The 14,097-nt window shown below is 37.5% G+C and overlaps 1 protein-coding gene across 2 annotated transcripts in view; it reads right to left on the bottom strand.

Moving 5' to 3' along the window:
* The window catches only part of LOC100560665 (ethanolaminephosphotransferase 1), a 62,682-nt gene that overhangs the window by 26,053 nt on the left and 22,532 nt on the right, over positions 1–14,097 (bottom strand). For both annotated transcript variants that reach the window (XM_003223508.3, XM_062979358.1), the window contains exons 3-5: positions 8,194–8,302; positions 7,758–7,832; positions 4,267–4,535 (exon numbers count right to left, since the gene is read on the bottom strand). In XM_003223508.3, coding sequence (XP_003223556.3) covers positions 4,267–4,535; positions 7,758–7,832; positions 8,194–8,302 — 453 coding nt within the window. The remainder of the gene's footprint in view (positions 1–4,266; positions 4,536–7,757; positions 7,833–8,193; positions 8,303–14,097) is intronic.

Below are 14,097 nucleotides of genomic sequence, written 5' to 3'. Positions count from 1 at the left end.
TATTTTTTCTCTAAAAAAAAGAAAGAACTAAAAAGTAACCAAAAATAATTAGTCATTATGAAAATACTGCATACTATTATTACCAAGTAGCATTAAATTTTGAGTATTTTTAAACTATTTTTTGTGGAAGGGGATGAGAACTTTGCAACAATTTACCCAAAATAAACTCTAAAGCTCTCATCAAGCTGTGGAATCTGCTTATAAGTGATATCTCTGGGGTCTGTGGCTTCCCTGCCTGCTTCCTCTGAGGAATGTGGACAAGACTGCTTGCCAGATGTTCTTTTCTTTTTGAAATTTCTGCCTTTATTTCTAAGAGGAGAAAGGAAAGCCTCTGTTGATGAACACTGGCTGGGCTTTCCAACTCTGGACTTGGCTGGCTTTTGTTGCTTTCTCAGGTGATGCTCAGGGCTGCTTCCTTAATTCTTTTTACAATGGGGTTGCAATACTCGAGACAAGCTAGAATGAGACTGTAGCAAATGAAGCCATCTGGTGGCAATGGAGCCATCTGGCGGGGAACAGAGGGAACAGCAATAAGAATAATGGATTTTTTTTTTCGTGTCAGGAGCAACCGGAGTTGCTTCTGGAGTGAGAGAATTGGCTGTCTGCAAGGACGTTGCCCAGGGGACGCCCGGATGTTTTGATGTTTTACCATCCTTGTGGAAGGCTTCTCTCAAGCCCCCGCATGGAGCTGGAGCTGATAGAGGGAACTCATCTGCACTCTCCCCAGGTGGGATTCGAACCTGGCAGCCTTCAGGTCAGCAACCCAACCTTCAAGTCACAAGGCTTTTATCCCCTAGGCCAGAGGTCCTCAAACTTTTTAAGCCAAGGGCCGGTCCACTATCCTTCAGACTGTTGTGGGGCCGGATTATCATTTGAAAAAAAATACAAACAAATTCTGATGCACACTGCACATGTCTTATTTGTAATGCAAAAACAACAACAACAGCAACAACAACAACGAAAGAACAATACAATATTTAAAAATAAAAATAATTTTAACCAACATACATTTATCAGGATTTCAATGGGAAGTGTGCTTCTGCTTCTGGCCAATGAGATAGTCAAGTTAATTAGGGTTGCTGCTGCTGTTGTTGTTGTTGTTGTTGTTGTTGTTGTGTGCCTTCAAGTCATTTCAGACTTTGGGCGAGCCTAAGTCTAAAATGTATTTAATTATTATTTATTTATTTACTGCATTTATTTACTACATTTGTATCACACCCTTCTCACCCCAAAGGGGACTCAGGGTGGCTTACAAATTATATGTACATACAATATATTATATTATTAGCATAGCACAATATTAGCATCTATATATTACTTTATTGAACTATACCACTATACTGTAATATTATTAGTAATATTATATGTAATATAGAGTATGTAATTAATATTATTTTATGGTATTATTATTAGTGTTATATTGTATTACATTATAATATTATTATCAATATTATATGTATATACAATATATTATATTATAAAACTGAGGGCGGGGGCCAGGTAAATGACCTCGGAGGGCCGCATCCGGCCCCCGGGCCTTAGTTTGGGGACCCCTGCCCTAGGCCATTGGAGGCTCCAATGGTGGAATAAGGTCAATGAAAACAGTTATGGAGAACTGGTCCAGGAATTGGTTGTCTTAAGTCTTGTCTGCTTGATGCTTCAGGAAGCTGGCTCCTGTCAAGCTAATTTCCTCCAAGACAAAGATAACAACTGGTTCTGGATTTTAAAAGCCAAATGAAGTAGCTGAGCATGGGATAGAGGCACAGGTCTCAGCAAGAGCACTTTATTTGGCTGGGCCAAATCTAACAAAATGAATTTCAACAAGGACGAATGTAAGATACTACACATAAGACAGAAAAAATGAAATGCAAAGATACAGGATAGGTGATGCCTGGCTCGACAACAGTCCATGTGAAAAATATCTTTGAGTCTTGGTGGACAACAAGTTGAACTTGAGCCAACAGTGTGATGCTCAGCTAAAAAGGTAAATGAGATTTTGGGCTGCATCAAAAAGAATATAGTATCTAAATCAAGGGAAGTCATGGTGCTTTTGTATTCTGCTTTGGTTAGACGTCACCTGGAATACTGTGTCCAATTCTGGGCACCACAGTTCAAATGAGCTGGAAGGTGTCCAGAGGAGAGCAACTAAAATGATCAAAGGTCCCTATGAGGATCGTCTTAAAGAACTGGGCATATTGAGCCTGCAGAAGGGAAGGATGAGGGGAGACATGATAGCCACGTATAAATATGCAAAAGAATGCCATAAGGAAGAGGAAGCAAGCTTCTTTTCTGCTGCCCTGGAAACCAGTACTTGGAGCAATGGGCTCAAATTGCAGGAAAGGAGATTCCACATTAGGAAGAACTTCCCAACTGTGAGAGCTATTCAGCAGTGGAACTCACTGCCTCTGAGTGTGGTGGCAGGGGGTTGGACAAGATGACACATGTGGTCTCTTCCAACTCTATTATTCTATGATTCTATTATTCAAATAATAATAATAATAATAACAATAATAATAACAACAACAACTTTATTTTTATACCCCGCCCCATCTCCCCGAAGGGACTCGGGGCGGCCTACATGGGGCCTTGCCCGATACAACAGTCAAATAACAATAACAGAGCAATAACACAATTATCCCAATAAAAACATCAGCATCAGTAAAAACAGTCATTAAAATCAACATGCAGCGTAAAATGTTAAAAACAGGAGACTAATTCATAGATCTAGGGCAAAGTGCAGAATGTTCCGAAATGGGGAATGAGGAAATGCTTGAACAGAGGTACTTGAGGGAATGTCCTGAATACATATACATATATACATATACATATATATGCATATACAGTGGGGGGGGGGGGAGTATTTAGTCAGATACCAATTGTACAAGTTCTCCCACTTAAAAAGATGAGAGAGGCCTGTAATTGGCATCATAGGTAGACCTCAACTATGAGAAACAGCATAAGAAAACACATCCAGAAAATCACATTGTCTGATTTTTTACAATTTATTTGAAAATTATGGTGGAAAATAAGATTTGCAGACATTTGCCACATCTTGGAAAAATGTCCTTTATCTAATATCTAAATAGTAGCCTAATGTGGTAACTTGAGCTTGCGTGCATCAATGTTGCCATGAGCAGGGTTTGAATCCAGACTAAGAACAATCCTAGTAGCCTAATGTATTTTTTCTCTCAGTATACATGCAGATTCCCAGAATTGTATAGTAAAGGTAGAGAAAGAAAAACATTATTTTTGCTAGTATGACCTTGAATGGAATCTGATGTCACACTTTTGCAAGGACAAAAATAATAAAAAAACAGCGTTTTAATTAATGTTATGAGATACATAATATTTTATTGCTATGCATATCAAACACAACTTTAATTATACATGAAGCAACAGGCCAGTGGGGATTGCATTACTGGCGTCTTCATGATGCTTATTTATGCCACAGTTGTTATGATGGCATTTGATCAAACAGTAGACTAAGCAGTTCTCCTGGCATAACAGAAGGTAATATCTGAAAATTGACCCAATGTTGACAGTTTCAAATAATGTAATAATTTTGCAAAATGAAATATACCTAATATGGCCTTTCTTTCCACAGTATCTGACTTCTATTCCTGCTTTATATTCCCTCTTCAATCTGTCAACAATACAAGAGATCACTTTCAAACTGCCCTCAATGTGTACAGAAATTATATGGCTACACCTTTTCCTATCTAGCTCAGAAATATTTCTGTAAGTACTTTTAATTGTGTAATTTCCTATTTAAAGTCTCAGATAAATATACATAACTTACTGTAGATACTAATGTACAGTATAAGTCTATAAATGTTAGTGAGAAAATCACCCCCAAACTTGGGTAAATTTATCCATGTGTCAATATAAGTATTGTACTCTTATCAAAAAAGAAACCACCCCTTTCTCTGGGTAGAGTGTCAAAAGGCAAGAGCGTAGACCATCCCAGGAGAACCTAAACAAAGAAGAAACTCCCTCTACTTTCCCTGCGGTGATGCTTCTCCCCTTGAATGGTGGAAATGACTGCCCCATTCCCCGCCAGAAGTAGCATTGACACTTTCCTTCTCTGTAGAATGACCCTTGACTTACTCAGAGGTCAAATCACAATCCATAATTTTGGTCTGAAAATATGCACTGGATTTATACATGAGGTTGACTTATTCATGAGTATATATGAGTAAGTAGTAATTCCCTTTTCTTTTGATACTATTGTACAATATTAATGTTATAATAGTTATAAGTACTTACCACTTGGCTTACATCATATCCCCACGGTAGAAAAAGAACTCCCGTGTTGTATTTTTCCCAATGCGAAAACATAAAATTTAACAAGATGACACTTAATGCCACATACATGGTAAAGACAGTACTTCCAGAGTTCTTATTGGTACGCGAACACATGGAATAAAAGGAGAGAGCTAGAACTGAGGAGGCCCAGCTGTCTAGTCCATGATCAAACAACTCTCCCAGAGGTGTACTGGACTGAGTCCTTCGAGCATGTTTTCCATCTATAGAATCTAGAAAGGAACAGAAAATAACTTGAAGAAGTCTGCTACAGGAAAACAACATAAATCAGAGATACTGGCTTCATCTTTTGCTTTCTGAATTAGCCCATTTGGGTTTATGCTTTCAAACTGCTGTGAATGTTTGTGGCAGTTCGGAGTACGTTTAATTTACTCTCTTTATTTCACTCTCCTCATGTCATTGGAAAAACTGGATGATTATCGTTCTCATCATTTCTCCTCTAATTCAGATTTAACATGGGACCTCTAGACAGATATGCACATATCCCTAGTGCTAGACCTGTCATATAAATCACTGCTTCTTAAACTGTGGGTCCAGACCCCAAATGGGGTCTCCTTAGCTCAATGTTGGGGTCCTGAAAAATTCAGCAAAAGTATTTACAGTGGACTCTGCAGAAAATGCTTCTGTTATACTGCATAAAAAAGAAACCAGCCTTGCAAATGCTGCTTTATTACTGGTAAATGTTCACTTTTTATATGTATTTTATATACCTATATACCTGGGGTCACAGAAAAAAAAATTGGCGGGAAAGGTTTAAGAAGCGCTGACATAAATAACTTCTTTCAACACAAGATTTGGACAAAAGAAGGCTTGCAGCATTGTTATTGCAGCATACCAAAATAAATTCAATGTTTGTCTTAAAGTGTTACAAATTGCTTTTCTCCACTTTTTCATGCTGACACAAACTAACACAGTTGCCTCTTTGAAATGTATCTGAAAAGCCCCCATTCTAGATCATTTTAATGGATGGAAGGAAAAACAACTCATGCTAGACCAGTCTTTCTACCAGGCTATCACAGGCATGGGCAAGCTTCGGCCCTCCAGGTGTTTTGGATTTCAATTTCCTACCGGCTGTTAGGAATTGCTGGAGCTGAAGTCCAAAACACTTGGAGGACCAAAGTTTTCCCATGCCTGGTCTATCTTATTCCCTCAGTCTCTCTAAGGATCCATTCATTCATTCTGCTCTCCCTACACTCTCATCCACCTTAGGCACAAAATCAATTCAAGGTCATTTTGATACTGAAATTAGCAAAGTTTCTGCTGTGATATTTACACACACTTAAAAAATAAAGAAACACAATTTTGACATCTTTATATATTCAGGTCAACTATAAAGGCTTTGTTTCTGAGATAATCCTAGTGAGGCCTGGGGAGTCAAGCAGGAGAATTCATTGGTGGTCTGACCAGATTAGAGCAGCGAGGAGGACCTCAGCCACTGAGGAACTGAACGCCTCTGGAGATGGGACAGCTGCATCAGCAACATAAAGAATGTTATTATTTAGAAAGTAAAAGCCACTGTTTTTACATGTCATCAGGGAATTCACCTGTTTGAACAGGAAGCTAGATCAAAAAGTCATCTTGTTCTAATGAAACACAGAGAGAGGAACATGTTCAGAGACACAGCTCTTCTGCATCATTCATTAAAGATATAGTTTACACCCTACTAATTAGGGAATAAATTCCTGCAGCAGAAACAACTGAACCATGTTAAGAATTACTTCTTAACTAGTTATAGAACCTTATTAATGTTGTTCCTGCATCTTTCCTAACGTGACACAGGTGCATTTTTATTTTTGCCTCTTAATGAGGAGGGATTGTATTCTTAAGTGATCTTCTGAGATTCATGCTGTACTTTTGAGCGGGTGGTAAAATCCAAACTAGATTTTGCCAATCCCAACACTACCATTCTGGGAATTCTTTTTCTTAAATCATAAGTCCCTGGTATTCAAACAGAATAAAAAAATATGTTAAGCTTCTTTCCTTCTTCAAGTTGGTTAAAATTTTCTTTTAAACTTTTATTTCTGTTATGTATCTGTTTGGATTGCAAAACGTATTTTAAAGGCTATCTCTAACATTCGTTCTTATGCAAAAGCACTGACAGATTTTTAAACATTGTCCTTCTTCACCAATAGAAACCCTCTGTGAAACTAATTTCTCTAGAGAATGAAGAAGCAGTAATTCCTCATGCACAACGTAATTCATTCATATTTTAATGTATGTTGCCATACTATAATTGGTGGCCAAAGGAAGTCAGTTATATTTTAATCCCACTGAAATCAATGGCCTAGGTTAACCATGACTAGTTTAGAATTAAAGGATCACGAATTTCTTCTATGCAGTTTAAGGAATACATAATTATTAGATATACTCTTGCTTGAGAAGTTTTGAGATGTTTTGTTTGAATTAAAGAATTTGTGCTTACACATTTCCATTTTGTATCAGTTTCAGTGAAATAATATCTGATGGACTACCTTTAAAGCATTCTGATTTTTAAACTTATGACAAAAGATGTTACCTGTCTTTTTCACTATCAATGAATTTAAGTGATCCAGTCTATTTGCCCCAAACAGATCCTCACAAAGGGGATAAGCTGAAGTCTCTAGAAAGTTGGTCCATAATTCATGCCCTGGATACTTTTGTTGGTGACTTATTCTGCACTACATATTACCGAAATTGCTGCTACAGTAGAGTCTCACTTATCCAAGCTTCTGGATTATCCAAGCCATTTTTGTAGTCAATGTTTTCAATATATCGTGATATTTTGGTGCTGAATTTGTAAATACAGTAATTACAACATAACATTACTGCGTATTGAACTACTTTTTCTGTCAAATTTGTTGTATAACATGATGTTTTGGTGCTTGATTTGTAAAATCATAACCTAATTTGATGTTTAACAGGCTTTTCCTTAATCTCTCCTTATTATCCAAGATATTCGCATATCCAAGCTTCTGCCGGCCCGTTTAGCTTGGATAAGTGAGACTCTACTGTATTTGTGTCTTTATTGTTATTACTTGTTACTGTCCTGACTTCTGGATAGTCATTTTTTGGGCTTTCCTTTGATCTGCCCAATTCTTTCTCACTGCAAGCCCAGCTACTTACATTTAAGGGAACACTCAAACGCTCATTTTAAGCACACAGAACAGATTTAAATGAGCTAAGCGGATACTGTTTGGCTGGGTTAAAGGATCAGAAGTAGACACATGTCTTCTGTTCTCTCTATGTGGCCCTTGTCTGTGTAACCTTTTACATTTTTCTCTATGAGCTTTCTATGTTTTGTCTTACTCATTGTTAACCTAATAAATGCAGGGATTGTAAAAGGGATTTTACATTTCAATTCCAAACCTGAATACCTTGGGTAATGTTACACCTGGCTGAGATAAAAATATTCACATGGCATTGAGCTTTGTACAGTATTTCGGATAATACTTTACCTAAAGTATAAGCACAGAAGGTGACAAAACCACCAAACAACCAAACCCATGTTGGAATCAACCCAGGACTGGAAGCTGCCCAAAGGAAAAAGAAACAACAATTAAAATACTGAAATGCCTGCCTCAGACAGGTTTCTCTATTTCTTTTTGAGGAAATATAATATGCTACGCCTGGTTAATTTCTTGACTGTTCTTTTTAAAGAAATTATGTCACAATGTCACATTGTCAATAACTTAATACAAATTTTAAAAAGGGTTTCTCTATGAAGAGCCAAGCCTCAGGCCTGACATCGCCTTGTTCGTTTCTATCATTTAAAAAATCCATACCTGACAACATATACCAATATCATACTCAAGTATGTTAATTATTTCACAGTTCTTTTTTTAAAAGCACATTCTTTCATTCAATTTTTCAAAAACAGTTGAAAGGTGTTACCTGATGCCGTGTAGTCCCAGTCGTAAAAGGATAATATAAAAAAATTAATTAAAATCATCAAAAATCCAACAAAGGTTAAAAGATTTGGAGCAATCCACAAAGGCACTATCTGTGGGATTTAAAAAAGAGAAAATGAGATTTGTGAGTTGGAATTTGTTTGCTATATAAAAACCTAATCACTTTGTCGTTTTAGGTGTGCTTTTGAAGACTGAATAACTAATTCCTATGTCAGGTTCTGTCCCAGTCTTAAGCTGTTTTCCTGATGCACTTTATCTCATCCCTCAATTGAGAAACCTCATTGCTTAGCCCTCCCGAGTTTCTCACTACATGAGGCACTTTATCTATCTACCTCACCCACAGGTTTTACAATTTCCACGCCTCTTGCTTTGGCCCAGCTCACCCTCATTTAAATTTTGTATTGTTTTTATACTCTGTTTTTTATGCTACTGTTATTATGTTCTGTTTTACTATTTTATTGTATAAGCATTTTGATTGGATGTTGTCGTGTGTTTTGTATGTATTTTATCTTGTTTTATTGTAATTGTTTGGGCTTGGCTCCATGTTAGCTGCCCCATGTCAGCCACCCCGAGTCCTTTCGGGGAGATGGAGGTGGGATTCAAAAATAAAGTTGTTGTTGTTGTTATTATTATTATTATTGCTGTTGTTGTTTTGTGGTCTGCAGAAGAGCTAAAGTAAAGATAAAAAAGTGGCAGCATCACATTTTGGTACTTTAATGCGAAGCAGTTGGCAGTACAGTAGAGTCTCAGTTATCCAAGCTTCACTTATCCAATGTTCTGTATCATCCAATGCAGTCTGCCTTTTAGTAGTCATTGTTTTTGAAGTAAATGTTGCAATGTTTTAGTGCTAAATTCGTAAATACAGTAATTACTACATAACATTACTGTGTATTGAACTGCTTTTTCTGTCAATTTTTGTAAAACATTATGTTTTGGTGCTTAATTTGTAAAATCATAATGTAATTTTATGTTTAATAGGCCTTTTTTTTAAAATGCCTCCTTATTATCCAAGATTTTCACTTATCAAATATTCTGTCAGCCCGTTTATGTTGGATAAGTAAAACTCTACTGTATCTTCAAATTGATTGTGTTCTCAGGCAGTTCCTGAGTTACAAACATCCAGCTTACAAATGACTCATAGTTAAGAATGGGGGTGAGACAACAGGAAGTAACAGAAATTTACCCCTAGGAAGGGATATTAACTTCTGAAAGAGTTATCAAAACACAAAGTGTTGGTTTTGACTTTTAAAGCCCTACATGGTCTGGGTCCAGGCTGCCTACAGGATTGCTTTCTCCAATACGATTCACCCCGAGCACTTAGGTCTTCTGTGGAGCGCCTACTCCAACCAGCCAGAACACAACTAGCAATAGTCACTCATTGGTTGCCCCAAGAATGTGGAATGACCTGCTGGAAGAGCTCCAACAGCTAAATGAGCTGTCAGAATTTAAAACCCATCTGAAGATCTATTTCTTCCGGCAGGCCTACCCAGCCAGTTTTAATCATGAATGGTAAACTAACATCATGTGTATTTTAATGTGTATTTTATAGAAATACGTTTTAATATGTGTATTTGGTAGAATGCTTTTAGATGACAGTGTGTGTTTTAGTGATGTTGTAAATCCACCTCGAGCCATAAGGAAAAGCGGGTAAGAAATAAAATTATTATCATCATCATCATCATCGGGAAAAGGCATCTCGATTGAAGTTTTATCTCCAATCCTTGTTTCCACAACAAGCCGTTTTTTTCAAAATCCAATTATCACAGGAATAGAAAGTAAGTGACATTTTCTAAGAGGGGCACAGACAACAAAACAAATGTCACAGGGGTGTTAACCCTTCCCTATGCTATCTAAACCCCTATATATGTGTGTGTATGGCTAGAGTTACACTTAAAAATGTACCTGTTCTGACTTACTTACAAATTCAACTTAGGAACAAACCTAGAGAACCTATCTTGTTCATAACTTGGGGACTGCTTGTACTATGATCAGAATACTGCTATGTATGTCCATATACATTATTTAAGTTTCCTTTACACATTCAGAAGTCCTTTTTCGTGTACTATGGAGATTGGCATAACCTTTCTTTTTCTACAGCACTCAAACACCCTTGAAGGCACGTTTCACAATGAGCAGATGGGGTTGAAGAAGTATCTGGCTACATTTTCAAAACCGGACATCAGCACTGAGATTTGATGAGGTACTTTAGGAGTGTCAAGTTATCTCAGAATTACACTGTGTCCAACACACATTTTGGTATCTTGAATATTTGCCCTGCTGATTCCAATAATGGCACCAGTTTTCCCCTATCAGCTTTTGCTTTTGAGATACAGAATATATGCGATATACCAGTCTTCATCTGCTTGCCCATAAGAAATCATGATAATCATATCATAGAGACTAGAGTTGATGCAGTCTATCAAATGCAATTTTCTGAATCAGCACCCCAAGTAATCTCAGGAACAGGGATAAAAACCAAGACACTAAAATTTATTTGTTGTTGGGCCGTGTTATCATTGTGTCTGGTTTGTCTGCTTAGCAATGTATCCAGATATTTTGTAGATCCTACTTGTTTGCCACAAATCATGGAATGATCGTATGGATCAGCCTCACAGGTATTTCAGTAAGTTAAGGGTAGCAAATATAGCCAAGTGTAGTATAGACTCACATGTGAACACTTATACATCAAGATGATATAATATTGAGGCTAATAAATGTATCTGCAGACTCTTTAATTCTTTACATTCTGAAGGAAGGAGGAGATACATGCAGATCCGGTACCACCAAATATAGTAGTATGTTTTTAAATTAGTAGCCTAATGCGCCTACTTCAGATAGATAAAGACTTCTTAAATATCAAATCTAGACTTTACTGTAAGAATTACTACTTTTACCAAAAATTATCCATTGTTCACTCTTACTTTTTGCTTTAATTCCTCTATTATTGACTTACTACAGACAGCCAATATTTCTTATTATAATTATGTGGCAAGTGATTGTACAATGCCTAAAACGATAGACTATGTTGAGTTTCTAACAAGAATGAAATGAATCTGCTACAGGGAGAAACCAATGTTTAAAAGGGAAAAGACCAGAGAACTAGGAAACGTCACATCCAATTGAGTTCAAGGTTGTGGATAATGTACTGGAGGGAGAAAGTAGAACAGTCTCTGATACACTGCCCTGATTCTACCTCCTTTTCTCAGAATATGTGGTGGTAAATATGAATGGAGACCTTGATTCTGCCATGTGTAATTTATAACAGAAATCGTGGTAAATAATTAACTAGTTCATGATATGGTCACGAATGTGAATGTATCACCAAGAGCTTTCTAGGCCAAGTCAGGGTTAGTGGATGAGAGGACTGTGGAGAAATTCTATCCAAATATAATGGCCAAATGAGGTCATCCCTACCTCATCTAATAAAACACATCTGCCCAGCATCATAAAACCAGGCTGGGCATTCTAATGTTTTATTAGTGTTCATGATGCCTTTTTCAGACAGGTATCATAAGCATTATTGCAGCTGATCAAAATTATTATGCAGAGTTTCAACATACTATGCTCTTGCTGGCTTAGGGCTTCTTGAAAATCTTGTTACCTGTCTTTACCTGGCAATGGCAGGAAAAATCCAGGTGTTCCTGGATGACAATGAACACCATTCATAGAGGTCGGTCTAAGTCAGAAATTATGTTGGACTTCAAATCCCAGCCATTCTAAGCAACCATAGCCAATAATGAGATTCAGGGAGCGGTAGTCTGACAGCATCTGGAGGACTGCATTTTTCCCACTTTCTTTTCAAACAAAAACTGTTCTTGTAGTTTGGTTTAAAAAAATCCACTCAATATTTTTCAGCTGAGGAGGTCAAAACCTAGTGTCTTATGGAGGATCAGAAGGTAGTGTTAAGTGACTACTATTCAAATAATTCAGCAGCAAGACTTTTTCATTTGTTAGATAAGGGATAAAAAAACTTAAGCCGAACGTGAACATAAAGACAATCATAGCTGAAGGACCATGTGGTCTAGACGTGGTGAAGTTTTCTATACAGTACAGTGTCATTCTTGACATTCATAGTTAAAGTGTGCCAGATCTCTGGTGCACAAGTAGAAACCATGGCTATGAGCAGATTTTACCAGTAGTAACTGATAAATCAATTGTACTACTGTTGTATCGACTGTATCAGCTGAACTCAACTGTTAGTCCAGTTAGAGTAAACTCTCTGAGCCTATGTGATATGTTTATGTATTAACTTGCTAATCAATTATGGATTATCTGGATACAGTGTAGTTGGTAGTGAACGAATATGATGCTGATACAATTGCATTTTCTCATTTGAAGTGTTGGCTGGTGCAAAGCATAACTTGCTTTCCTCTCTCACAAATGCACACTTACATATTTTTCCTGACCTCAATTTCTTCCCACACAGCTTCCCTGGAGGACAGAAAATAGCATACTGTGGTTGTTCCTTTCACAGAAGACCCTCACCCCTCCCTTCTATCCTGTTGTTGATTAAAATAGCTTGGGATGGTGAAAGAGATGTGAGATTAGTAATGAGATGAGTCGATAAATGTGGGAGTTGTTCCTAAAATATCTCAGGCTCCTACATTTTTCAACCAACTTGCAATTCTGCTATCCTTACGTATCTGTCAGTATCTTGGCTGAAGTGTGAAAAGAAGGCATCCCAGGGCCATACAAACTGTTACTCTAAGACAGTGGTTCTTAACCTGTGGGTCCCCAGATGTTTTGGCCTTCAACTCCCAGACATTCTACCAGCTGGTAAACTGGCTGGGATTTCTGGGAGCTTTAGGTAAAAACACCTGGGGACCCACAGGTTGAGAACCACTGCTCTAAGATGTCCTCTCCCATATTATCTTCTGAATTAGATTCTAACTGGGATAAAGGAAGAAGAAGGCAGAAATTTGAGGTGTCAGGTAGAACAAAGCTTGCAGTAAGTACAAATACTTGTTTCTTTCAGAAACCCCTTCTTTAATGATCATTTCGAACAGAGCATAAGGGTAGCACAAAATATACAGTAAATATTGAAGCTATAAACAAGAACTACCAAGTGCAGCAAGAAAACAGATGTATGTTTAAAGTTTCTACAGATAATTCAGCTAGTACATGCCCACCACACTGTTATTCATTGAAAAACCACATGAATGGGACAAAATGGTTCTCTGTTGTAGGCCAACTTCTGCACCTCTTAGTATCCTGAAAGACAAACTATTTCTTTCTACATATGTAGTAATGCTCTCAATTATGCAGAAAAATCTGTTTTGTCTGTGGGCAACCTCTTTCCCCAATGTCTTAATTGTCAGAGTATTAGCAGTGCAGCAGTAGTTGGAGTTAGTAGAATGGAGAACGAAGAGACATCAGAGACGATGGTAAAACTATATACAAAGTTTTATTGTACAAGACAAACAGACTTGCAGACAAACACACAGGACTTGACTTCTCAGCAGACAGCAGAACAGAACAGAACTGATGCAATCAGTAATGCATGCACACTTGTGTCTGAACACTCCCCAGTTCCAGCCACACATCAAGGTCATCACAGCTTCTCAGTAATTAACTCTTTACAGACTATAGTACACTCTGGATGATGCAATCAGTATTCATTACAAACCAAGACACAAATTGCATTTAAACACTATCAATACACAAATCCCACATTAACATTAATAAGAAAACCTGATACTGACCCCTGGGACAATATTATGGTTATAGTCATAATAGGCAAAGGCAATTTGACACAGTGAATCGCAGTACTCTCTGGACCATCCTCCAAAAAATTGGATGCCCTGAAAAATTTGTGAACGTCCTGCGGCTCCTCCATGCTGACATGATGGCAACAATTTTGGACAACAATGGCCACCAAAGTGACTCA

This window comes from Anolis carolinensis, chromosome 4 (genome assembly GCF_035594765.1).
Source record: "Anolis carolinensis isolate JA03-04 chromosome 4, rAnoCar3.1.pri, whole genome shotgun sequence".
NCBI classification, from domain to species: domain Eukaryota; kingdom Metazoa; phylum Chordata; class Lepidosauria; order Squamata; family Dactyloidae; genus Anolis; species Anolis carolinensis.
This window is presented reverse-complemented; position numbering and strand designations above follow the sequence as displayed.